The sequence below is a fragment of the Balaenoptera physalus genome, assembly GCF_965194825.1.
Source record: "Balaenoptera physalus genome assembly, chromosome: 9".
Classification (NCBI taxonomy): Eukaryota; Metazoa; Chordata; class Mammalia; order Artiodactyla; family Balaenopteridae; genus Balaenoptera; species Balaenoptera physalus.
Window position 1 is genome coordinate 29861439 of NC_138888.1, and position 25661 is coordinate 29887099.

General features: G+C 38.5%; 1 protein-coding gene across 15 annotated transcripts in view; it reads right to left on the minus strand.

Annotated features, from left to right (window-relative positions):
- The window catches only part of EYA4 (EYA transcriptional coactivator and phosphatase 4), a 259346-nt gene that overhangs the window by 20680 nt on the left and 213005 nt on the right, over nt 1-25661 (minus strand). For all 15 annotated transcript variants that reach the window (XM_082474687.1, XM_082474686.1, XM_082474683.1 and 12 more), the window contains 3 exons: nt 21550-21686; nt 20013-20096; nt 1655-1744 (listed from right to left, as the gene is read on the minus strand). In XM_082474687.1, the coding sequence (XP_082330813.1) occupies nt 1655-1744; nt 20013-20096; nt 21550-21686 (311 nt within the window). The remainder of the gene's footprint in view (nt 1-1654; nt 1745-20012; nt 20097-21549; nt 21687-25661) is intronic.

The following is a 25661-nucleotide window of genomic DNA, read 5'->3' on the forward strand; positions in this document are numbered from 1 at the left end:
AGAACAAGAAAGAAAATGCTATTACACAGATTTCCAACACATACGTTTATGGGATATACTGAAAAACACATCTTTTACTCATGCCTCAGATGTAACTAAAACTGGGTTTAAGACCTTGTCAATTAAAAAAAAACTTATTCAAAGACTAACTTGGCTTATTTTCCTTGCACACGTCTGTTAATTTCAGCATGGTATGGGGACAGGGTATGTGTTCTGGAGCCAGACAGACTCCAGAGTTTCAAATCCCAGTTTTATCACTTAGCAGGTAGCCTTAGACATGATTTTTATGCTGGTGAACCCTACAGTTTCTTCTCTACAAAAATAATGTGATAAACATATTTATTCCAAAAGTCTGTTAATTAATTAATGGAAAGCCCAATATAAAATGTCAAACACAAGGTGCAGATTCAGTAATAATAATCCCCATCTTCACTCATAATGTGATTATAGATAAACACTTTAATTTCATTGTGAAATCATGGGATAAAAAATCAATTTGAATGGGTCATTTAAAAAAAGAAAGAGAAATCTATTTCAGCATAGTTGTTCTTGACAGAGAAGAAGTTCTTTCCAGTGCCCAAGTTACTCAGTTATTTCAAATTTTATCATCTGAATGCCTAATAACTCAGATCATTAGCACTCATATTATATACCTTACTACAGTACTTATTTAGCTTTCCTGAGGCTATTTTTTCTTGGGTTCTTTTAGTTTGTTGTTTTTGCTTTTACTTTCTCTTCATCTGAGGTTGGAAATGGAAAGATGAATTAAGAAAAAAAGAGAAAATAAGTGCAATCAAACCAGTCAGAAGTGCTATGTAAACAGCTCTTGCATCGTTTTATCCAGAAGGGGAAGAAATAGGGAATGATAATGTCTAGAATTAGGTTTCGGATTATGTATATTTACAAAACAGAAGTAGATTCACAGATGTAGAGAACAAACTTATGGTTACCAGAAGATAAGGGTGGGGAGGGATAAATTGGGAGATTGGGACTGACATATACACACTACTATGTATAAATAGATAACTAATAAGAACCTGCTGTATAGCACAGGGAACTCTACTCAATATACTCAATACTCTGTAATGACCTATATGGGAAAAGAATCTAAAAAAAAAAAAAAGAGTGGATATATATGTATATGTATAACTGGTTCACTTCGCTGTACACCTGAAACTAACACAACATTGTAAATCAACTATACTCCAATAAAAATTTTTAAAAAAATTAACAATCCACGCTAGAACCAGGAACAGTATCTGCGACTACTGTGCAGCGATTAACCTAAATTGCATCCTGGTTAGTAACCTGGAAAAGCTAATGCTGATTACAAAGATGGAATGAATTGTGGCTGAGACACCAAAAGGACCAGGAGTAGTGGACAGGGGTGTATGGTATGAGACATCAAAGCAGACCTCCTTTTTGGAGACACTTTTTGTTCTAAATATGCGCCAGTAAATATGTATCATTCATTAACACAATTTCGCTTTTGTTTATATTCGCATATACAATGTCTCCCCTTGACAGGAACTTTACTGTTCTCTTGAGCTAAATTTCTATCTTTCTGGGTTTTTTGAGGTTATCTGCATATATAGAAACCATATAAGAGTTTTAACAGTTTGATACAACTATTCTTAGCTCTTTAAATTCTTACCTCTAAATCATTAAAAAATAAATGTGTATCAGCAAGATTAAAAATCATCTCCTCCATTCGGAGTCCAAGGGTTACAGCCATGGGGGGATCCTGAAAAGGAAATGCACATATAATGAAGTAAATTTTCAGTAACCACAGTTATTATTAAAATTATCTTAAGTGCATATGCCTGTCGGGGGTAAGGAGGTAGAGACTGTTTGGGTTTTTAATCTAAGATGCAAAAGATTTCCCGATTATCAGAAAAGGTGCCTTTCTAAAGGGTTATCTACAACATATTAAATATACTGCTACATCTGTGAATTTACAGAAATTTATATGCACAGAAGAATGACTTAGATACATTTTCACATAAAGCTATACTTTCATGAGAGGAGGAGGAAGGAAGCAAGCTAATTCACAGGACACAGTTTACATATACTCCATGGGAAGTCCTTTGGAGAAAGGTACTTGGATGGGACACTGAAGAATGGAGCAGATCTGTTAAAAAGAGAAAAGGACGTCCTTTTAAGAATGACAACAAATGAGTAGAAGAGAGAGAAAAGTAGGTCTATTGGATGTTTGTAGGACGTGAGCAGACGATATTGTCTGCAGGTGGGCTAGGAAGAGCTGGCAGAGCAGCTCTAACTTCATTATTAATTGTATTTTGATCAACAGGCAATATTTATCTGAATATGTATAGAGTCTGATCTAACCTGCATTTGACTAGGGATGAAGACGGAAGGGTGGAGTATGGCTAAAGGAACATTAATTGAGTAAATATAATATAGAAATGTATAAAAATAAAATATATACATCTAGAAGTCTAATGAAAGTAAGGGGATTAGTAAAAAGTCAAAGTGACTTAATTTTTGTTTATAGAAACTAAGAGATTACACAGCAGCAAGGAGTTGAGAATGAAGACCAGAGTTGGTACTTTACCACAATTAATTACAGTTGAAAGCCTGGAATAGAGAGGTGTAAGACTTTACTTTAAAAAGTAAGGCCTTTATTTTAGGGCTAGGGAAATAAGTCATGCACAAACCTTGTGTTTAAAATGATCAGAGTTGGAATGATCTCTAAAGGAGAACAGCTCTGGATGTGACTCTGGAGATGAGAAAAGAGAAAACCTGGAAGGGACAAATCCTCAGAATTTGAGACCAGAATGGGTGTTGGCAGGGAGAAGAAAATGGTTTCAAATAAGGCTGACAAATCTAGAAGGATACTATTGGTTTTGGCTGAGAAGTTATTTTGGAAGACCTTAGAGGGTGATTTGGGTTGAGTGGCTGGGCCAGGAGCCAGATTGTAGGGATTTGAGGAGAGAGAACCAAACTTGTGTTTTCAATGTTCTAATAAATGGCATTTCAAGAAATGTATTTAAACTTGGGGAAATGTAATGCTAACGTTACTTCAATTTATGATAAGAATATGCAACCCAGGTCAGGTCAAGCAGTATTCATATACAGCCCCGAACTTCCTCGACTTAGCAAGAAGAAGACCCTCTTTATGCCACACCTATACTGCAACAACCAATTTTTTCCCTCTGTACTTCCATAATGCTTTGAGGGGGGAAACCCTAGAGTGTAACCATATTTGAAGTGAATGTCAGCCTCATATTCTGTAGTGATGAAAGAAAACCTACAGAATAGGAATTGAGTGCTGAGAAAGAGAGAGACGAGAAGGTCACAGAGATGTTGAGCAAAGCTAAGACTTGATGTGGGAGAAGATGAGAGGACAATCATAATATGTTGGGTGTCAACATAATTTTCCAACTGTTTACGTCTCTTTCTTGGAGATTTCTGTGGATTTCATAGCTAGACATTCTCTCTTCTCAAAAACAGAGACTCATGGTTCACATATTTGATGGCATCTTGGTGTTATGTCCTCCGGTCAGTATGACTCTGTTCTAGATTCATCTGTCTTCCAGTGACAGGATCATTTGGAGCAACATACCCAAAGATCAAATAAATTCCATTTTATCCAACAAGTATTCATTCAAGAACGAGAACAAAACTATGAAGTGCCCATTTTGTGTCTCAAGGAGTTTCAAAACTCAGAGGGATCTCTTGCTCTGTTTCCTTCAAATATAAAATTCTTTTTTCTTATTTCTTTCTGTTGTTGTTTATGTTTTTGTTGCTGTTGTTGAAAGAAAATCTCTGGAGGTAAAAAAATTTAAAAATATACATTTGTCTTTTTTCTGTAAAAAATTCCTATTTCTAGACTCCCTCTCTCTTTTGTTATGGGGGTGGGGGGGGGTTGAATAGGCTGAGGACACAGAAAACTTGTAAATATTCCATCTAGTCATGGAACCATGAACAAAAAGCCTACAGAAATATCAGGAAAAATCAAATGTAATTATAGCATGAAAACATATAATTCCATTAGTGACGCTCTATGCTTTTGAGGAATGTTCACTGATGCAAGACAATAAAACTGAGCTCCACAGGACTCTGTTATGTTTCTGATGATTACTGCCCTAAAGATATATATTTCAGATGGGGGTTCAGAAATGTCTTCTATAAAAGGTTTTCTTTCTTGAGACTAGATTGGTTAAAGTCTTATCGTATGATTTGCCAATTTTTCTTTTTAAAGTTTTAGATAAAATTCTTCAATTTCTTATGTTCATGCCTCACATTCTTTGCATTTACAGATCAGATTTATGGGGATGGGAGAAAACGTACTGTTTCTTTTTGATTGTTACTTTCATCGATGCCATGCTTCTGTAGCACGTAACTCTCTATGCTACCTAAGCAGTGATAGGAAAATCCATGAAGAATGCATTTTGTGCATCTGATAGGCATGCAAACAAATATAATTTTTAAAACATCAACAGGAATTCTCTAACAAAGAAGCATAGCGTATGACACGATGAAAACTGGTTTTGAGCACCCCACTGGAATGCAACCCCACGGCAAAGGAAGGGGCAGTTATTTGTTTCTCGAGCTCAGGCGATTCCACATCACACAGGCTCCTAGAGCCAGGACTTAGTAAGCATTTTGGCAAAACTTCACTGGTTAACCGGGAAAGTTTCAGCTTGAGGTTTGCGTGAGTGTGAACTGGCTGTATTTTCCTAAGGCCTGTTGAAAGGGAGGCGTTTTGTCACCTATGCCGAAGGCTTGACACAGACGGGCTAGGAATAGCCATGCCACAAGCCAAGGAAAACCGTGCTTGTAAGAGGTGCTGATCTTGTTTCTAAGAGAACATCAGGTGAGGACTTACTTTCAAATATCTGGTTTTACTTTTTGTTTCTTTTTCCAGTTTACTAAGTCACTGGGATAGCTAATTCTAAGTAAGCAGATTCCAGCACCCCATTTTCCAGCTAAAGAACCCCCAGACGTAAGAATCCAAGAAAGATGGGCAGGAATTTGGTGGGTGTCGCTGTCATGTTGGGCACCCTCTCCCTTGCAGACCACTGGGCAGGAGCTGCCAGAGCCTGCAATCCCATGGCTTTATCAGGCATTTGAGAATTAAACATACCTCTGGATTGAAGCCAACTTTTATACAGAGATGTTTGCTCGTTTTCATTAGATGTTTGTAGAATTATGGGCACCTTATGAATCAAGGGTTACTGCCTTTCCTCAGTTTAACTGTAGTGAGTGTTGAGTTTAGGGTCTGAAATGAAGTGACAGTGAAAACTTGGATAGAGGGGAAAAGTGGGATAATAAAGTGAGTAACAGGGTTTTGTGGTAGCTCTGATACATATTATACATGCATAACAGTTCCAATCGGTTCAAAGTGTCTACAGCAGAGTTTCATATGGGGCAAACTGAACCTCTGCCAATTTAAATTTGCTCTGTGTAGCGTTCTATGAAAATACTGAAACTATTCCCAAGACATTTGTTGGAGAGAGAGAGAGGAGACAAGAGACACAGAGACAGAAATAGAGACAGAGGGGAGATGAAGAAAATGAGTAACTCTTGGCCCTTAACCGTGTGCTTTTCAGCCGGATGTGATCAGTGTATAACCAAGTCAGGATCAAGGACGGCACTTCTCTATATCAAAATACTAACGCCTATTAGCCATGTAAGCGCAGAGCATAAATTGGAGCCAGACAGTCTGTCTATGGGCCTCTGCCCTGCGCTGGGCCATCAGCTGGAATTCCTCCTCTAGGGACACACTGTAAAAATATTTCAGGAGAGGCAGCAATTATGTATTTTTAAAGAAATGGGGGACTTTTTTTTAAGAACTCAAGCTCTTGGAACAGTTACTCCCTTGGGACCTGAAGCATATTTGTGGACATGTGCACACAGAGGCAGAAGATGTGCAAATTCATTACAGGAAAAGAAAGACAAACTAGCTCCACGAACCAAGGTGGAAATAGCTAGTGGGTTTGTTAGAATACCTAAACTCTTTTAATCAGCGACAAGAAATGCCATGACATTCAGTCATGAATCAGAAGGGAAATTTTACAATTGAGTTGTTTGTCTGTAATGGACAGGCAGTGGGCTTAAGCGTTCTCAGGGGGAATTGGAGGAGGGTTTTAGGAACTTTCATGTATTTATTGAGTGTCTACTATGTGTCAGACATGATCAAATTCTGGGCAGAGAGCAGAAAATTAAATAAGCAAACTCCCTGCCCTTATGGGGTTTATATTATTACTGGATGAGCCCTCTGATGAATACATGGACCAAAAAACAAGGAAATATGTAGTATTCTAGGTGGTGAAAAAAATCAGTCAGCGGACACAGAAGGCTATGGGGGTGGGTGGTGATGGCTGATTTAAAGAAAGTGAAGGGAAAGCCTTTCTTAGGAGGTGATAGTGGAGGGTAAGAGACCTGAGAAAAGGGAGGGGACTAGCCACGCACAGACACGGCGATAGGGAACATACGCAGAGGCGACAGTGAGGCTGATGTGTACGGGAGAGCGTGAGGCACACTGACCCAGCTGAGAGACGTGAAATGGACCAAGGATTTTAAGAAAGAGGGAGTGATTAACTGGGTCAAATACAAGTGAGAGAGACCCCAGGAAGATAAACCATGAATTTGGCAAGAAGGTCATTTCTCAGACCTGAGGAGAGTTGTAGGGCTGGCATGCGAGGGAAGAGCAGAGAAAGAGGGCAGTGATTGGAAAACGGCTCAAGAGCCTTTTCTGGTGATGGGACTATTACGATACGTAAAAGAGTGATGGGAATAATCCAGAAAAGGGGGACACTGGGGATTCAGGAATGAAAGAGGTCTTTTTGGGAGGAGATTCACTGGGTAAGTGAGAGGGCTTGGATCCAGGGCATGAATGGGGGTGCAGAGAGCAGGCAGAGAATACGGTTATGGTGCAAAGATAAAGTGATTCTTGCAGTTTGCTTTTTTTTTTTCCTTAAAGTGACGGAGGAGGAGTTTTGTGCAGAATTGAGAGGGGGCTTTGAAGGGGGTGAGGGGAGAGAAGGTTTGAAATAATCAGCTGGAAGAGTTAGCCCAGGAGTGCTGGGACCCACTTGAGATTTGTGGCCACGTTCAGCTGTTGAGGTACAGGTAGAGTGTTGGACAGGGTTTTTTTGATTTGTTTTGTTTTTTTCAGGGTGAGCCTGATGGAGAAAAAGAGGCATAAAGATGATGAGGCTTTATGCAAAAGCGGGGTGACAGCGTCATCCAGGGCTGGGGTGATGACGTCTAAGGCAGAGGCTCCTGAACTTGACCACATATGAGAAGCACCTGGGGAGCTTTGAAAAATCCTGCTGCCCAGGTCACACCCTGTACCAATTAAATCAGGTATTCTCTGAGGTGGGACTCATGCATCAGTAATTTCAAAGCTCTCCAGTGATTCTAATGCACACAAGACCGAGAATCAGTGATTAAGATCTTTCTACTCAAAGTGTGGCTCACAGACCAGCAGCACTGAATTAGGAGCTTGTTAGAAAGGCAGATCACAGACCCTACCCCGGAGATCTACTGAAGCAGAATCTATAGTTTAACAAGATTGCCTGGTGACTCATATGCATGTTAATATTTAAAAAGCACTGGTCTAAGAGTTCTCCTGAAGGTCTGGGATGGTTAGGGAACACCAGAGCTGGCATGGCCTTCTGGTTTCCCAGGAGTTAATTTAAGCCTCTGAGATGCTTCCAAAAGACTCTTATGACCTGAATCAGTCTGATTACTGAGTAGCATGGTGACTCAGTATAATTTCTTGGGAATTAGGCTTCCCTGGAAATAGCTTACAGTTAAGAGCAAGAGTGAATTGCCTCGCCTTCACCTCCATAAAGATCATCTGTGGACTGAACTTCAAGGACCAGAGGACCCATGTGCCTCTTTTCTTAGTCATGTAGCCAACGACCTTCTAGGGAGCAGGTAAAGGTGTAAAACTAGTTAATTTTTCCTCTGGATTAAAAGGATTTGTTCAAAATCCAAGTATTTGATGTAAGCATCATATTTGCAACTGAACAGTAGTCAAATGAGTAAGCAGAAGCCATGAAGGGGACATCACACAGCTTACCTACCACTACCAGCTTCTACTGTTTCGATCAGTAGAGAATCCAATGAATAAAGCTCACCCACATTTATTAAACTAATAACAGATTAAATATACTTCAAGGGGAATTACAGCAATAGTAATATGCTACAACTATAGTTGCTATGCTATACAACTGCTATCGTAGAGGTTATGGATTGATGGAACTTGCTTCCAGCCCATAATATATCATAAATACTTTTAAAAATAAAAAATAGTAAAGTATCATATTTATATTATACAATATATAATAGTATAGCATAGCAACCGGATGGAAAGGGAGAAGTCAAGAGAATGGTGAGAATGACCATGGGAGGATGAGCTAGAAAGCACAGGACTGAGAGAAAAGCGACAGAGATGGCAAATGAACCCACCCAGTCGAGGCCTCAGGACTTGGAGAAAGGTGGGTGGTATATTAGAGGAAGACTGTAGAAAAGATAAGTGAGACATGAATTTAGAAAAAGGAGAGTTAATGATGAGTTACGGAAATTTAAGGCAAGTTAATAATGTAATCTGCCTCCCTCCAACACCCAAGATGTGAGATTGAATGTTTATTTTTAATTTATTTATTTTTCTGTTGTTGTTGAAGTATAGTTGTTTTACAATGTTGTGTTAGTTTCTACTGTACAGCGAAGTGAAGTAGAGTTCCCTGTGCTATACAGCAGGTTCTTATTAGTCATCCATTTGATACACATCAGTGTATACATGTCAATCTCAATCTCCCAGTTCATCCCACCACTACCACCCCCAACCCACTTTCCCCCCTTGGTGTCCATACGTTTGTTCTCAACACCTGTGTCTCTATTTCTGTCTTGCAAACTGGTTAATCTGTACCATTTTTCTAGATTCCACATATATGCAGTAATATACGATATTTGTTTTTCTCTTTCTGACTTACTAGAGACTGTCATACAGAGTGAGATTGAATGTTCATAAGCGAAGATCATAAACAGAGATTGAAACTTCAGGGGAGGTTATAAAAGGTGTCTCCAGAAGTTTGTGCTTTTAAGAAATGAATGACCACTTATCTTTCTTGTATATTAATTTCAAGTTTCACTGTCTCTCAAACTCCCTATGAGAGTTTGAGAAGTGCCACCGTCTTTGATTTAGCTTTACTTTTACATACATATGTACAAGCGACCCTTGAACAACATAGGTCTGAACCATGTTGGTCCATTGATATGCAGAATTTTTTTTCAATAAATATGCTGGAACATTTTTTGGAGATTTGCACTAATTTGAAAAAAACTCCCAGACCAACCACATAGCCTAGAAATATTGAAAGAAAAATTTTAAATTAGGTATATCATGAATGCATAAAATATATACAGATACTAGTCTATTTTATCATTTAATACCATAAGATACACACAAATCTATTAAAAAGTTAAAATTGATCAAAACTTATGCACGCACAGACTGTTTATGGCACTGTTCACAGTCAAGAGAAATGTATACAAACAAGATTAAATGCAGGATTAAATCATAACTGAAAAAATTAACTGTAGTCCATATTGTACTACTGTAATAATTTCATAGCCACCTCCTGTTACTATTTCAGTGAGCTCAAGTGTTGCAAGTATCCGCTTAAATGCCAAGTGACGCTAATCAACTCCTTGTGAGCCATCCACTTCTCCAGTAAATTGCACATTGCAGTAAAAAGTGATCTCTTGCAGCTCTCGTGTATTTTGCGTTATTTACTGCAATACCATAAACCTTAAATAACACCAGGGGACCCATACGAAGTGCCCCTAGTGATGCTAGAATTGCTCCCAAGAAGCAGAGAAAAGTCATGACATGACAAAAAAAAAAAGTTTAATTGCTTGATATGTACCATAGCTTAAGTTCTTCAGCTGTGGTTGCCCTCCATCTCAAGATAAATAAATCCAGCGTAAAGACCATTGTAAAGAAGAAAAGGAGATTCATGAAGCCATCGCTGCAGTTACACCAGCAGGCTCGAAACCTTGCTCTTTTTCAGAAATACCCTTTTATCTCACGTGGAAAATCCAGCTTTGATGTGGGTTCAGGATTACTACAAGAAAGGCATACCTGTAGATTCTAACATGATTTGAGAACAAGTGAAGTCATTAAATGACAACTTACAGCAAAAGGAAGGTGAAGGAGCTAAAGCTGGAGAAATTAATGTCAGCAAAGATGGTCTGATAATTTAAGAAAGAGGTTTGGCTTAAAAAATGTCATGATAACAGGAGAAGCAGCTTCACACACCAAGAGGCAGCAGATGTGTTCCCAGACACCATTAAGAAAATCGTTGGGGAGAAAGCATACCTGCTGAACAGGTTTTTACTGCAGATGAAACTGCCCTATTCTGGAAAAAAAAATGTCACCAAGGACATTTGTTAATAAGGAAGAGAAGCAAGCAGCAGGATTTAAGGCAGGAAGGGACAGTCTAACACTACCGTTTCGTGCAAATGCAGTCAGGTTTATGGTCAGGACCGCCCTTATATATAAAGTTGCTAACCCCGAGCCTTGAAGGGAAAAGATAAACACCAGCTGCCAGTCTTCTGATTGTACAAAAAGAAGGCCTGACAATGAGAACACTTTTTCTGGATTGGTTCTATTGAGGCTTTGTCCCTGAAGCCAGGAAGTACCTTGTTAGTAAGGGATTGCCTTTTAAAGTTCTTTTGATATTGGACTACGACCCTGGCTACCCAGAACCCCATGAGTTCAACGCTGAAGGCACTGTAAAGTGGTCTACTTGCCCCCAAACACAACATCTCTAATTCAGTCTCCAGAACAGGGGGTCATAGGGCCCTTTAAGGCTCATTAGATATGGTACTCTACGGAAAGGATTGTCAATGCTATGGAAGAGAACCTCAGTAGAGAACATCATGAATGTCTGAAAGGATTATGCCATTGAAAATGCCATCATTGGTATAGAAAAAACCCCTGAAAGCCATCAAACCGGAAACAATAAATTCCTGCTGGAGAAACTTGTGTCCAGATGTTGTGCATGACGTCACAGGATTTACGACAGAGCCAATCAAGAAAATCATGAAAGAGATGGTGGATACGGCAAAGAAAGGTGGGGGTGAAGGGTTTCAAGATATGGATCTTGGAGAAATTCAAGAGCTAACAGACACCACACCAGAAAAATTAACAGGGGACAACTTGATGGAGATGAGTGCTTCTGAACCAGTGCCAGACGACGAGGAAGAAGACGTAGAAGAAGCAGCGCCAGGAAACAAACTGACATTAGGCAGTCTGGCAGAAGGTTCTGATTATTCAAAACTGCTTTTGATTTCTTTTAAGACATGGACGCTTCTATGATATGGGCGCTGAAACTAAAGCAAACGGTGGAAAGATTGGTGCCATATAGAAACATTTTTAGAAAAACGAAAAAGCAAAAAAAGTCAGACAGAAATTGCGATGTATTTCCATAACGTTACACTGAGTGTGCCTGCCTCTCCTGCCTCCCCTTCCACCTCCTCCATCTCTTCCACCTCGGCCGCCTGGTGAGACAGCAAGACCAACCCCTCCTCTTCCCCCTCCTCCTCAGCCTACTCATTGTGAAGAGGCCGAGGATGAAGAATTTTATGACGATCCACTTCCACTAAATGAAGAGTAATCATCATGACAGACAGTTAATAAACTTATCTGTTGCGTATGTGTGTTGAATGTCTTCGTGTGAAAATCTAGTAACTGTATGGCAAGAACTGTAGGACACGTTGTTGCCCCATAATCATCATCGCCTAAGTATTCGTCTCGTAGAACATCGTGTGCAAAGACTTGTATTGAAGTGAACAGCTTATCCTTACACGTGCATAAGGTGAGAGATATATCATATAAAATTAATAATATGTTAGTTTTCTTACTGTTTTATACCTTTGCTTTCAAAGAATTCCATTACTGTACAGTATGCCCCTCTCTAGTAACTGGAGAAACTGCATATCAGCCTATCATCCCAGGTAAGTGTTTTTGTTTTTTTTTTTTAAATGTAACTGTGTCTCCAATACTGTATTAAGAATATGACTGTAATACTGTGTGCCATAAAAATTTTACAATGATTCATTCATTAGTGTATAGGTTAGGCTACTGTGAAGCGACCATATTGATTACACTTAGGCTACCATAAAGCAATCACATTGCTGCTTTGTTATCAGTGCATGAATCGTTATGTCTGTAAATAAATATGAATTTCTTTTTCACATTATCTTTTCATTTTTGATGTCTAGTGTTAGTAATGCGTATCACATCTACAGTGTTTTATATCATGTAAGACAATACTGACATAGGTACTGACAGACAATTCACCTTATAAACAGATGACAAACTTATGGTATTGATAAATACAGTACAGTACTGTAAATGTACTTCCTCTTACTTATGACTTTCATAATAACACTTTCTGTTCTCTAGCTTACTTTATTGTAAGAATACGGTATATAATACATCAACATGTAAAATTCATGGTAACCATTTATGTTATCAGTAAGGCTTCCAGTCAACAGCAGCCTATTGGCAGTTAAGTTTTTAAGGCGTCAAAAGTTACTCAGATTTTTGACTTCATGGGGGGTCGGCACCCCTGACCCCTCGCATTGTTCAAGGGTCAACTATACTATGTTTACATGCATACGCATGTGTGCCCTTAAACACATATACTATGAGCAACCATGAAAAACACTAAAATTTTTTTCACTTTATTTTTCTTTTCCATTATGGTTTATTACAGGATATTGAATATAGATCCCTGTGCTATACAGTAGGATCTTGTTGTTTATCCATTCTATATATAATAGTTTGCCCAAACTCCCAATCCATCCCTCCCCGCCTCCTCTCCCCCTTGGCAACCACAAATCTGTTGTCTATCACGAAAGTTTTTGAGACTTGTAAATTCCGCATTCATTCATTTTATATGTGCCATGATCACTCTCTAGTCACCCTCTTCTCCTCTACAACATTGAGCTGAGTATCTCATATTATGAGATGAAACAACACATACATTTTTTGATAAAACACCCAGTTTCCCCCAGATTCAGTTTCTCAACATTCAGATTTCCTTGGAACCAAATAAAACAGGTTACACTCATTGAATGTTTGTGCTGAGTTTTAATGCACTGACTCATTTAACCCTTTTAATCAAATTATAAAGTTATTATTCTCCCCACTTTATATAAAAGGTAACTGAGGCTCACAAAGACTAAATAAACTACCCAAGGTCACATGCATAGTAGGAAGTGGAGATAGAATTTAAGCTCAGGTCCCTTCTCCCTCCAAATTCAGAATGCTCTAACCATTACGCCCAGAGGGGTGGTCACCTGCGTGCTGCCATCAGAGTGGCCTCCAATCCATGGTTCCAACACTTGATTCATTCTAACCACATTCTAGCCAATCATGTTGCTTTTCCTTAGGTGACATACACATAAATCAGTACTTATCTTCACGACAATCTCATCATTTAATATATGGCTTGTGCTGTTTCAGAAGCCTTTCCACATAAGTGTGTGTAGATTGTTTAATATAAAAGTAACCAGTGGATTTATCCTGATGAACATATTATTTCTCCAGTGCTCCTCTTATATAAGATGTTGTCTAAAATGAGCAAGTAGTTTTGGGAGCTTGGATTTCAGTTTCGCAATATAACTGCTCACTTTTCCTTCAGTCTTTTCCCTGACTTGGGCTATTTCCTTTGCATCCTTCCTGTGGAATGACTTTTAGAGAATCATGGCCTCATAGCACATGACACATTAATGCTTCAAAATAAATCAAATCCCTAAAGCACAATTTATTTAGCTTCTTTCACTCCTCCCTCTAACAAAGAGGAATTACTGCAACTTATCAGGTAAAATACTATATACAATTAATCAGGGAATAGAGATAATCTTCATAAACTCTAACAGATGATGGATGATTCCTGGTCTGCGTCCTGCCAAATTTACAAACTCCTACTTTAGAGTTGTGCAGTGCTGAAAGGTGTACATGCCAGCTGGTGCTCAGCTGCAAAGCCCATCATCAGCTCCACAGGCAGCAGAACTCAAATACTGACATCCCTCATTTGCCATCTCTGTAAATATCCAGGAATAGTTCTGCTTGGGAAAAGAGCATGTTGTGTTGACAACTGAACAGGGTCCAAAAGCGATCACATATTAGGGAGATCCTTGGAAAATTCATAATATTATTTATTTATAAACTGAAGCAGGATTTTTCTAAAGTTTTTTTTTTAATTAAAACACAAAAGTTAGTTACGCAGAGCAATTTATGAGTAAAAATGGCATTCCTAAATTATTATGTTCCATGAATTTTATTTTGATAGGTGGTGGGGAAAGACATGAGACCAAAAGAGTGTAGAGATCAAGAGCAGGTGGAAGAGATGTGGGTTCTGGCTGGCCAAACCACTTGCGAGCTGTGTGACATGGTACCGATCACATAGGGTTTTGGTGAAAGCAAAGTAGATAGTAATGCGTTTAACAGGACACTCAGAAAAGTGCCAGGCACATAGCAAGAGCTCAAAAATGGTACTTATTTACTTATTTGTTTGCTTGTTTGTTTATTTTTACCGGGGTTGGAGGTGGGGAAGAGAGAGAAAAATAGGTAGATAGGTAGGTAGGTGTGGTCATGGCAGGACATGATTTTACACCGCTGGCGCTTAGATTTCCAGCTCTCAGCTCACTATATTTCAGGCCACTGCAGTACCACTTTGCGCAAACATTGACCTTCTGCATGTGTGGAAATTTCTGCCTTTGTCATTTCCCCTTTTGGGGGAAATAGTGCATTAAATTTCTCCACCACAGGACATGGATGATAGTTTTCAGAGCTAAGTGCTACTTTTACACATTTTTTTTTTACATTATATCATTTAATCCATCCAGTAACTCCAGGAAGGAAATGGATTATAACGATGTTTAGATGTGAAAACAGGCTCAGGGGTTACATGAGTAGCTTAAGGTACATCCAGGCACAGGACTTCCTCCTAACCTCTAGTTTGGTGCTCCTTCAGCTGGATTACTGCCCTACAGAATGTGTTCTGAGCAACCCTCAGGACTCAGGAAACCCTTTTGGGGTGACTGAGAACAACGGGGGAAGGGATTGACTACGTGAGGGAAATGGGATGTCTCCAGTCCCCCAACTTCTACATCTCACCTAGAGCAGATCTGCCCTTATATGTTTTATATAAAGATACTCAGCGTGATATACTGCGAACACAAAAGATTCTCTGGTTAAAAGAACGGAAAAATCACTATGTCATACAAAACTTTTACACTCTGAAAGTGCACACTGTGGAAACAAGACTGATCCGAGAAATTAAAAGGACTGAAGACATTAACAATTTCAAGATTAGATAATCTTTACGTAGTACAGGGGTCTTTTTTTTCCTCAGCAGAAATAATGGCCCTGGTCACTTTCGCTATTGGCAAACTCCTTCTGAATTGTCAACTGATCACCAGAAAGACCTCATTTCAGTCGGTCCTCAAGGTCATTACTTAGGCACTCAGGAATGGAGGAATTAAACATGGTTACAAAGGATTCTTAACTGTAAAACATCTCAGGACCTTTAAGGTGATAACATATACTGAATGGCCATAAAATTCAAGTATTCCTCAAATTTATTTGACCATGGGTTTTTTTTCCACAAAGGCTATCAATTAACATATTTTGGAACTCGTTTTCCCAAGAAAAATGTTGGAGAAATGCTCTTTTCTAGCGGTTCCCAAAGCATGGTCCATCAGCTTTATTGAAAATTTATTCCAAAGGTGAAATCTCAGGCCCTACCTCAGACCTACAGAATCAGAAACTCTGGGTTTTACAGTCCCTGAGGGTCAGGGGCTCACATTCAAGTTCAAGAAGCCTTTCTCCAGTCAGCAGTCTCCTAAATGGTCTTCTTCCTCTAAACTCCTTTCTCCACACAGCAGCCGATCTTAAACCACCAGGTCCCAATTCAACCTAAACCCTACAACAACTTCCACTGCACCTAGAATAAATTCCAAATGCCTTACGGCAGACACTGGACCTGATGCAGCCCTCTGCCTGCCTCTCTGTTTTTACCTTGTGTTACCTTGGGTTACTCTCCTTTGTTTACAACCTCCCAGCCACACTGCTCCTTTATATTCCCAGAACACTGGAAGATTGCTCCTGCCCAGGGCCCTTCTATGTCCTCTGCCTGGAACGGTCCCCTCCACACTCCTCTCCCCGCTAATCTGCACGGCTAGCTCCTTCCTGTAATTCAGGTCTCAGCATCAATGTCACCTCCTCAGTCACCCGGCCAGTCACTCTCCATCTGACCTAGTTTCATTGTCTTCAGAGCAGTTACCATAATCTGAAGTTACTTTGCTTGCTTGTAAGCTCCATGAGAGCAGGAAGCATGTGTACCTGTGCTAAGTGCATATTTGTTGGATGAACACAGTGGTCCTTGGAGCTCTAGTTTATTTATGGTGTGTGGTGAAGCTGCAACTACCCAATGCCCTCTCTGTCCCCTTCAAATGACCCCTGAGCTACATGTGGTCCCCAGCTTCACAAGATGGGCCTCATATAACAACATCCTTTATTTAGCCACTTCTTAACATGCCAAAATATTAACGTCTTACTAGCTAAAAGGCAACACCAATTTCCTTATTGACATTAAGAAAAAAGTCAGTGATCAAATTACTTTAAAAAATAAATAATAATTCAATAAACAAGGTCATCTAAATTGTTTTTCATGCAACTCAATAAAGGAGTTTTCATTTTGATTAGAAAAAAATAGAGCTTAAAAACATTTTCCCTTTAATTTCTTTTAATTTCATGGAGGAAACCATTATTCAACATGGTCAACTCCAGCAGGCCCCCTTCCGGTAGCAGAGAATAGTATTAAGGACAAAGCTTTGTTATGAGAATGACCTGGTTTCCAATATTTGTACCAGCATTTATCATTTTGCGACCTTGGTCAAGTTTCTTAAACTCCAATAACCCAGGTTTCCTCATCCACAGAACTTGGATCACAATACGTTACAGTAGAGTAATTGTAAGAGTTAAGTTGGATAACATTTGTGAAAGTGACTAATCACAGTTACAATCTTTTTGAGCGTTAGTTCACACCAAGTGTTCTGCTAAGCCATTAAACAAGGTATTCTCTTTACTTCTCCTTTACTATAGATAGCATTATTCCCATGTTACAGAAATGGAGACGGAAGAATTAAGTAATTTGCCCAAGGTCAGAAAACTGTAAGCATCAGCACTGGGTTTTCAAAGTTAGGTTTCTCTGACTCGAAGGCTCTTGTCCCTCTCCCCCATCCCTACTGCTTGTGAAATGCCAAACACAGGTGCTACCACATGATAGGTGTTCTAGAAATGTAGGCTTATCTTCCCCACACCCTGCCAACAATGCCTCTGATCTTATTCCGATTCTGCACCACCATGAGGTAGTGGTATCTGTCTACCACACTCTATTTCACTGAACATTTCTTAAGTTTTCCCTTTTGATGGAAAACTATCCCAATTGTCTGCAAGAAGATAATTAGAATCATTCCAACTTAAAGGAGAACTCACACAACTGCCTTCACAGTACCTCACTAATTGTCCTTATTCCTTTCAGGAAATGTCACTTGTATATTGTGTTCATGGTAGCTTAATTGTCTACGCCATGTGATGTTCTATAAGCAGAAACGACATGGGCTTTGAGGTCAAACAGTCCAGGGCCCCAAGAGTCATCTCTACCACTGACTAGCTGTGTGACTTTGCACACATCTTATTCCCTCTCTGAGCATGTTTCCTTATGTACAGACTAGGGAGAAGAACCCACCCCTTAAAATTGTTGTGACGCTTAAGGCTGGCACATCGTGGGCATTAAATAAACATTAGTTTCCTTCTTCCCCTCACTTTTCCCGCCGTTTCTGCAAGCTCTGCTGTTTTAAGCCTCTGTAGGCATAAAGAATGTCTCTCTTTTCTATGCAAACAAAGCTTTCGACAATACTTTAAAATAACGGAACTTGTTTGTGAAATGAATGCTGCATGACCAGGTGGCCATCCCGGGAGGTGATGGGTTATTTCAGTGATGCACCACTGCTGAGGGAAGTAGGAGAACTTTGCTTTTGGAATTGCTCTTAGAGCCAGTTTATCAGTCACTCAAGAAAAGCAGCTTCATTATTTGATGTTGTTTTTTAATGGCTTACCACCCCTCTGCTTCTTTATCGGTACCCCTTCATATCCCAAATAGAAGGCCATGCTCAGTTCTGGGATGGTAGAAACTTTAAGGTATTTTTGACGAAAAGGGGGAAAAAAAATATATATATATATACATATATATATATAGTGACATTTTGACCATGCTCTTTATTTATCGCCTTGGGTTCAAATCATCCTTTTACTTCTATAGATCACAATTACCACAAAAGGATGAAGATTTGAAGTCAGGAAATATTTTAAAAATCTAAAGGCAATTCCGAAAGATGAGTCCCACCACTGATTTGGCATAATGGAAGCAACGCGGATATTTAGGTATAACCTCCAATGGTGACTATTTTGATGGGAACTTAATTTGGATTTGTGTGTTCAAGTTAGATTGTTTATTTTAAACATTTGTCTAATATGAAAATTTGCACAAAAATACTGTAATCAGTTCAATAGGATTACTGTGCATTCCACATAAGCCAGAATTATTTCAGAAGAAAATGCTTTAGATTACTATCTGGAAACTTTTTAGACTGTATGCTTTATCAGTAATAGAATTTTGAGTGTGTACCACAAATCTATGTATAGTTAATTTATCTATAAATTACATACATATTCTTTAAGTTATAATCATTTACATGTATTGAAACAGATAAGAATAGAAATTGCAGGGTATAAATGTGTTATTTTCTCTCCTTATCTCAGTGAAGCACCTTGTGTATATCTGGCACATATGCATACATCCTGCTTTGGAGATCACTGTTTTAGATGATGATGATTGTGATAAAGGAGCTAAAACCCCTTTTTCTAAATGGTCACTAAATAAAATTGTTACCTTTCACATGTTTAGCAACTTTCATTACTTATACTAAAAATCAAATGCAATGCAGATTCACCAAGAGTGCAATTTAGGAGGAAATGCTTGAGTGCAATTAATTCATCACAACTAGTCTAGAAGATGTTAAAAACTGCATGTTGAGCTGACGTGAGACCCTATGAAATAATGTGACACTATAAAGATGAAGGGAGACACTTCTGTAAGTGTCATATGAAAAGGAACCAAAGTTAGATACAACTTTGAATACAGTAATTGAAGGCAGGCCAACATGTTGTGAATTGACTCCAGTTAGACTGTGAGTCCTACAGAATCAAAGACTCAAATGGCCTCTACAACTGTGTTTCTAGCTGAAAAACCTGTTGCAGGTGCATCACTCTTTGAAACAGACTCACACACGTGTATAACAACACTGTTACAAGAAGCAAGCTGACTATGAAAATAATGGCAAGAGACAAAGGAAAGTAATGAGAACATCTGCCTCTGGATTTGTATGTGTGATGGGGTATTATTCCCAGTCTCTATAATATGCTTCCTCAAAGTTACCAAAAAATACTTATATTCATAAATGCAAAGGATCTGTCAGACAAAAGATTACTTCCTTATTTCAAATGGCAGTCTATAGCAACATTTGGTGCAACAAATTAATTCAAACAATTTCTTAAAGTTCCCTTATTAGACAATAATATATATATTATAATGTTTAAAGTCCATTTCAATTTACAAAAACATTTTCTAAAATAATTACATGAGGGTAATAAGCTTGGTTTTTCATGTAGAAAATTCAAAGTTATTATGAAGAAAGGAAAAAGAATATGATTTCTAATTAAGTTCTGTAAAATTTGCCAGTTCACATTAAAGAACAGTGAGCCACGGGAAATAAATAATTAAGAGCAGACTTGACAGACTGCAATAAAAACACTACAAGGTATTTTTAAATGGCTTTTGATTTTATTTAAAATAAAATTCTAACAAGGTGTCTTGGGGTAAAATTTCTTGATTTCTTACCTTGCCATACTTCTGGGCATAAGATCCCGTGAGCAGTGAGTGGAAAACAATGATGGTTTCATCCAAGTCCCAGACAAACACACGCTGGAGAAAAAAGATAAATATCGAAGAATTATCAAGTTCTAAGGAAACAGAAATCTCTTTACAAGTAGAAGACCTCTCGCTTTATTGTTGGACATAATCTTGATACCATTATATGGAAATCTATGCTACTCCATTAACTTTTCCTCCAAATTTGTCAAATCTAACCCCTGTAAAACCTGAGGAGCAAGAGTGACAAAAATAATAAGGCTTAAAAATGCGATGTCCTAATGTGAATGAATTCATTCAAATATGTACTCGCAGTTAATACCCAAAAGACATGTTTGGGCTTTATGATAGAAGTGTGCTCTTATAAAATTTTATGTCTCATGAATTCATGAAGTTTTGTAATTCATGCAAAGAATTATATTTTTAAAAATATTTAGAAGAATCAATGAACAATCCCTAAATAGAAATTGTAACGTGTGGACCCTTGGGTCAGATTACGTCATAAATGGGTTGTTTGGCCTGCACAGTGTTTTGAACGATTTCAAATTATTGATTAAAATTTCCAGATTAGAAGATTTCACACCAAGTTCAGGGTTCTGACTGCAGTAGACAAACTTCCAGTTTGTGACAATGGTGGCTGGCAGTCCATGTGGCAGTGATGCAGGGGCCCCTTTAGACTGGGCCAGTGCTCCCCACTCTTCCCAGTCTGCTGGCCCCCTAGCCCAGTTCACTCATTCATATCACCTGCTGGGTTCTTGAAGGCATTTGAATCTGCTACTGTTGTTCACATCAAGGAAATGATCTCTTATGAAGAGGTACAAGGGCTATTACTTGACTTTACTAAATCTGGAGATTTAACTTTTTTCACAATTAAAATATGCAGCTGTGTAAGAAGTAACACATTATGGTTAAGAATGGTTTCTTCTGATGTTTCATAATAAAAACAACCTGCTTAGTATGGATATATCTCAAAAGATCTGTCCCAACTGGAAACAATGACACACAGAAATTTTTACAGGTATAAAAATGTTAACGTATGTATCAAAAGACTGGAATTTTTCTGATTGTCTGATGACAACTTTTTTTCTCCATACAGATTAATTTTACCTTTTAAAATTTATTGATCCATGTAAACATCTGTCATGACCCTAGTACTCCCAGAGACAGTGCTTGTCAGAATAATACTCCACAAACAATGGCTTTATTTTTCCAATTTCTGCCTGTGCCTTCTGTTTGTGTCTTTTGGATCAAAAGATGCAACTATCTCAGGCCGAGAATTCATAAAGCCTTATGATTTTTAAGTTGCTATTGTTTTTAGTTTTGCCATTATAATGGATGAAATCTCCAATTTCAGAGCTGTGAAATGCCTACTTCATAGTAGGTCCACTCATTTCATGATATATCTTTTTCTTTTAAGTCTGAAACTTTACAGAACTGTACGGTATAGAATATATCATTCAATAAAATGAAACATCACATTACACCCTTTAAGGAGAAGTCAGCATACCTCCAGGTCACTGTCGGGAGGCGGGGAGGGATTACTTTTCCGGCCTCTTCCTCGGGACTTTGACCCAGAACTCCTGCACGTTCTCTCATCAAGATCTTTGATGGGTGTGGAGGGGCTCTGCACGGTATCAAACTCTCCTGTAAATAACATGAATTGGGTCAAGGATAGCACTTCATTTTTAGATCAGGTATGAGTCTTCATGATTAATGATTTTAACAAATTCTACAACAGAAAATTCCTTATGACAAAAAAGATTTATAATCACAAATACACAAAATTCTAATTCAGTCAAAAGTTCTGCAGGTCACACACGTTTCTCCTAGTTTCGATCTATGTGATCTATTAAACCTGAAGACCGGGCTTCCCTGGTGGCGCAGTGGTTGAGAGTCTGCCTGCCAATGCAGGGCACACGGATTCGAGCCCTGGTCTGGGAAGATCCCACATGCCGTGGAGCGACTAGGCCCGTGAGCCACAATTACTGAGCCTGCGCGTCTGGAGCCTGTGCTCCGCAACAAGAGAGGTCGCGATAGTGACAGGCCCGCGCACCGCGATGAAGAGTGGCCCCCGCTTGCCGCAACTAGAGAAAGCCCTCACACAGAAACGAAGACCCAACACAGCCATAAATAAATTAATTAATTAATTTAAAAAAACCCAAAAAAACCTGAAGACCTTTTGTACTCTAGATGCCCTCAACTTCCTATCTCTATCCCCACCTATGTATTTATCTAAATTTAGATCTGTTCTCACCTCCTTATGTCTGAGGATGAGATCCCATCCCTCCCCCTGCAAACATGACTTCCGCGCCTCACCTATTAGAGAATCATGCTCGACTACTCAAACTCTCTCTTACCTTCCCTTCAACCTCTCCCGTTTCTGGGGGCGGGGGGCACACAGACAAGTTGAAAAGTCCTTCCCTTTGACCTTGCATTTCTATCTAGAAGCTATCTGCTTGCTATCTTTTCTTTTTAAAGGACCCGTCTTAAAAGAACAGCGTGTACCAGTGCTGTCCAACAGAAATACAAAGTGAGCCACGAATGTAACCACGCATATAATTTTAAATGTCTAGAAGCTGCATTAAAAAAGGTAAAAAGAAACATGTAAAATTAATTTCATTCCTATATGCTAATTGCTCTAATATATCCAAAACGTTATCATTTCAGCATATAATAAGTATAAAAATGACATGTTTTACATAATCTCGTTTTCATGCTAAGTCTTCGAAATCCTGTGTGTATATGACAGAGTTGACTTCAATTTGTACTAGCCACACGTGCCTATTAAGCCCTTGTAATGGGGCTAGTACAGACTGAAGTCAGCGGCTACAGTACTGGACGGCACATTTGTCTCCACTTCCTGACATTTGATTTGTCATAATCTAGCTTCAGTTCACCAAAACTCTAAGAAAACTACTCTTACCCAGAACCACCTAAATGGCAAATGCAATAATAGATAGACTCAGTCCTTACCTTCCTGGATCTCTATGCCGTGTATGATCCTCTTCAACATCACCTCCTCAGAACCATTAGCAGCTGATACCCTGCATGTTTTAGAATCTTTCTCATGAGTCCTTCTCTGTCTAGGAGACATGGACTCCTTTTCCTCCTCCCATTCCTTACATTCTGGTACTTAGTACTCCCATCCTTTGATCATTTTCCCCACTCCACGCCATGTGGGCAATCTAACCCTCTCATAGGTCAGTCACTTTCTACGTAATGACTCATGACTCATACATCATACCAAGTCAAATCTTCAATTTCAGACTTTATGTTTAATTGGGTTCTGCATGTCCCACAGATACCCAAAAGTCTGACACGTCTAAAGCTAGTGATGCAGCATCTTATGAGGTGGAGAGTACAGAGCAGTGGCAAGCCTGTAGGACAGGGTGTTAAGATAAACCAACCGAGGCGACAGAGAGGTGCAGTAAAACTTCACAAGTAACAAGAGTTGGACTTACTATATGACTTCAAGCATTTTACTCAATCTCTCTGAATCTCAGTTTCTTTGTATACTAAAGCCTGGGTAATAGCAGCTATCTTTTTTTTATTACTGAGATAAATCTGATTTATGTTTAATTTAAATCATATGCATAATGTTAAAATGTCTAGGAGAGTCCAATGGCAAACTATATTAAAGTTACACAATTTTTAAAAGTAAAGATGTTATGACTCTCACGCTTTACCATAAAAATTAAAGTAAAATATATGAGGACAGCCAAGCAGTTATTAATCTAAATAAACACATCTGAACAAACTAGATCACACTTAGGTAACATTTTTTCTGAGATGTTTTAGGTACACAGTGTTTACATAGCTAACCTCTAATAATTTCTAATGGTCAAATGTTTTCTTTGGGAAACATTTGTGCATGTCAGGACAGCATCAAAAAAAATGTGTGTGCTCCAAATATTATTTGCTCTTAAAACATTGCTAGCACAGTTCATTGCATGGGTTTCTGCTATCAAATGCATGAGAGAAGAAAGCATAATAAAAGGATCTTTAGTTACGATGCTGAATATAGCCCTGTGCCATAGTAAATCATGTTTCAGCTTTCTTGTATAGGCATTAGATGGGGATTTGGGTATTTAAACACACATCTACTTTTTAAAAATATCACACAAAATGTTTTCTGTTTTCAATTATTTTTATAAGACAGAATTTTTCTAAGGTTACTATGTCCTGCAAATCAAATGTTCTTTTTCAAATAAAATATTGATTCAAATTAACACACATTTATTAAGCTTATAAAATTTTTTTGGTTGACATTCCATAAGACCTATCTTTCTATCCATTATAGATCAATTTTCAGGAGTTAACTCTCATCAGGCAGCTTTGTTCTTGCCACAGTGCAAGAGGTAAAAAAACAAAATCTTGCAAAATCCCAAAGTTACTGTGCTCAGTTATGGGTGGTTGACTGTTGATTGGATCCATAAAGACGGGGTTTGGCAGGAACAACTCAGATACTCGAATGAACTGGAAGTCAGCAGCTATCACAACAAGGGAGTGAAAACAGTAGAAGGAGGAAGGGAAAAGACTGGTCATAGGAAGTGTCTGGGTCTCAATAAGCTTATTGGAATATGTGTTTGGCTAGAGTCACTGCTCATTATGTCTGAGATTCACTCACATTGTAGTCTGGAGCAGTTGTTTGTTTTTTCCTTAATGTGGCTGGAACTTCATGACATATGTATACTATGCTCTATACATTCTGTTGATGAACATTTGGGTTATTTGTAGTTTTAGGCAACTATGAATAAAGCTGTTATAAACATTCTTGTTTATATCTGTGTACATAAGCTCCCCTTCCTAGCATATCCCTATACGTATATACCTAGCATATCCCTATATGTATATACTAAGCATATGCTTATATGTATACACCTGGCAGAGGGACTGCTGGGTCAAATGGAAGGCAGATGTTTACCTTCAGTAGACACTGAGCACTTTTTTCCAAAGTTGTTGTATTAATTAACTCTCTTACTAGCAATGAGAGTTCTAGTTGCTCTACATCCTCGCCAATACTTGGTATTGCTAGTCTTTTTTATATTAGCGATTGTAGGGGTTGGTAGTATCTTATTGTAGTTTTAATTAGCATTTTCTTGATGAGTAATGATGTGGAATACTTTGTTTCTTACTCATTTGGTATCTACTTTTTATGAAGTAACTGTTTAAATCTTTGACTAATTAAAAAAAATTGGGTTATCTTTTTCTTATTGATTTGTCAGAGCTCTTCACTGTGAAATGTTCTTTACACACACACACACACACACACACACACACACACACACACATATATGACTTAAACTTCACTTCTACCCAGTGAATTTGGTCCTTTATTAGCCTCTTTTAATAATGGGAGAACTGGAGACATGTGGGACTCAATTAACTAACCAAGATGAAATAGCCTGTATGTGAAATGTTGATATGGTTCCAGAACTCCCGCTTTAACCACTAGGTAATACATCCTCTCCCAAATAGCACCAGTCTGTTCAGGTTACAAAAAGGTCAAATGTATATCTGTTTCTACTAATCAAAAGAGTTATACAGACTTTACACAATTTCTGTGAGAGTGAGGGCCAAGGAATTCATCTGAAGAACATCAAAGTAAAAGAGCAGGTC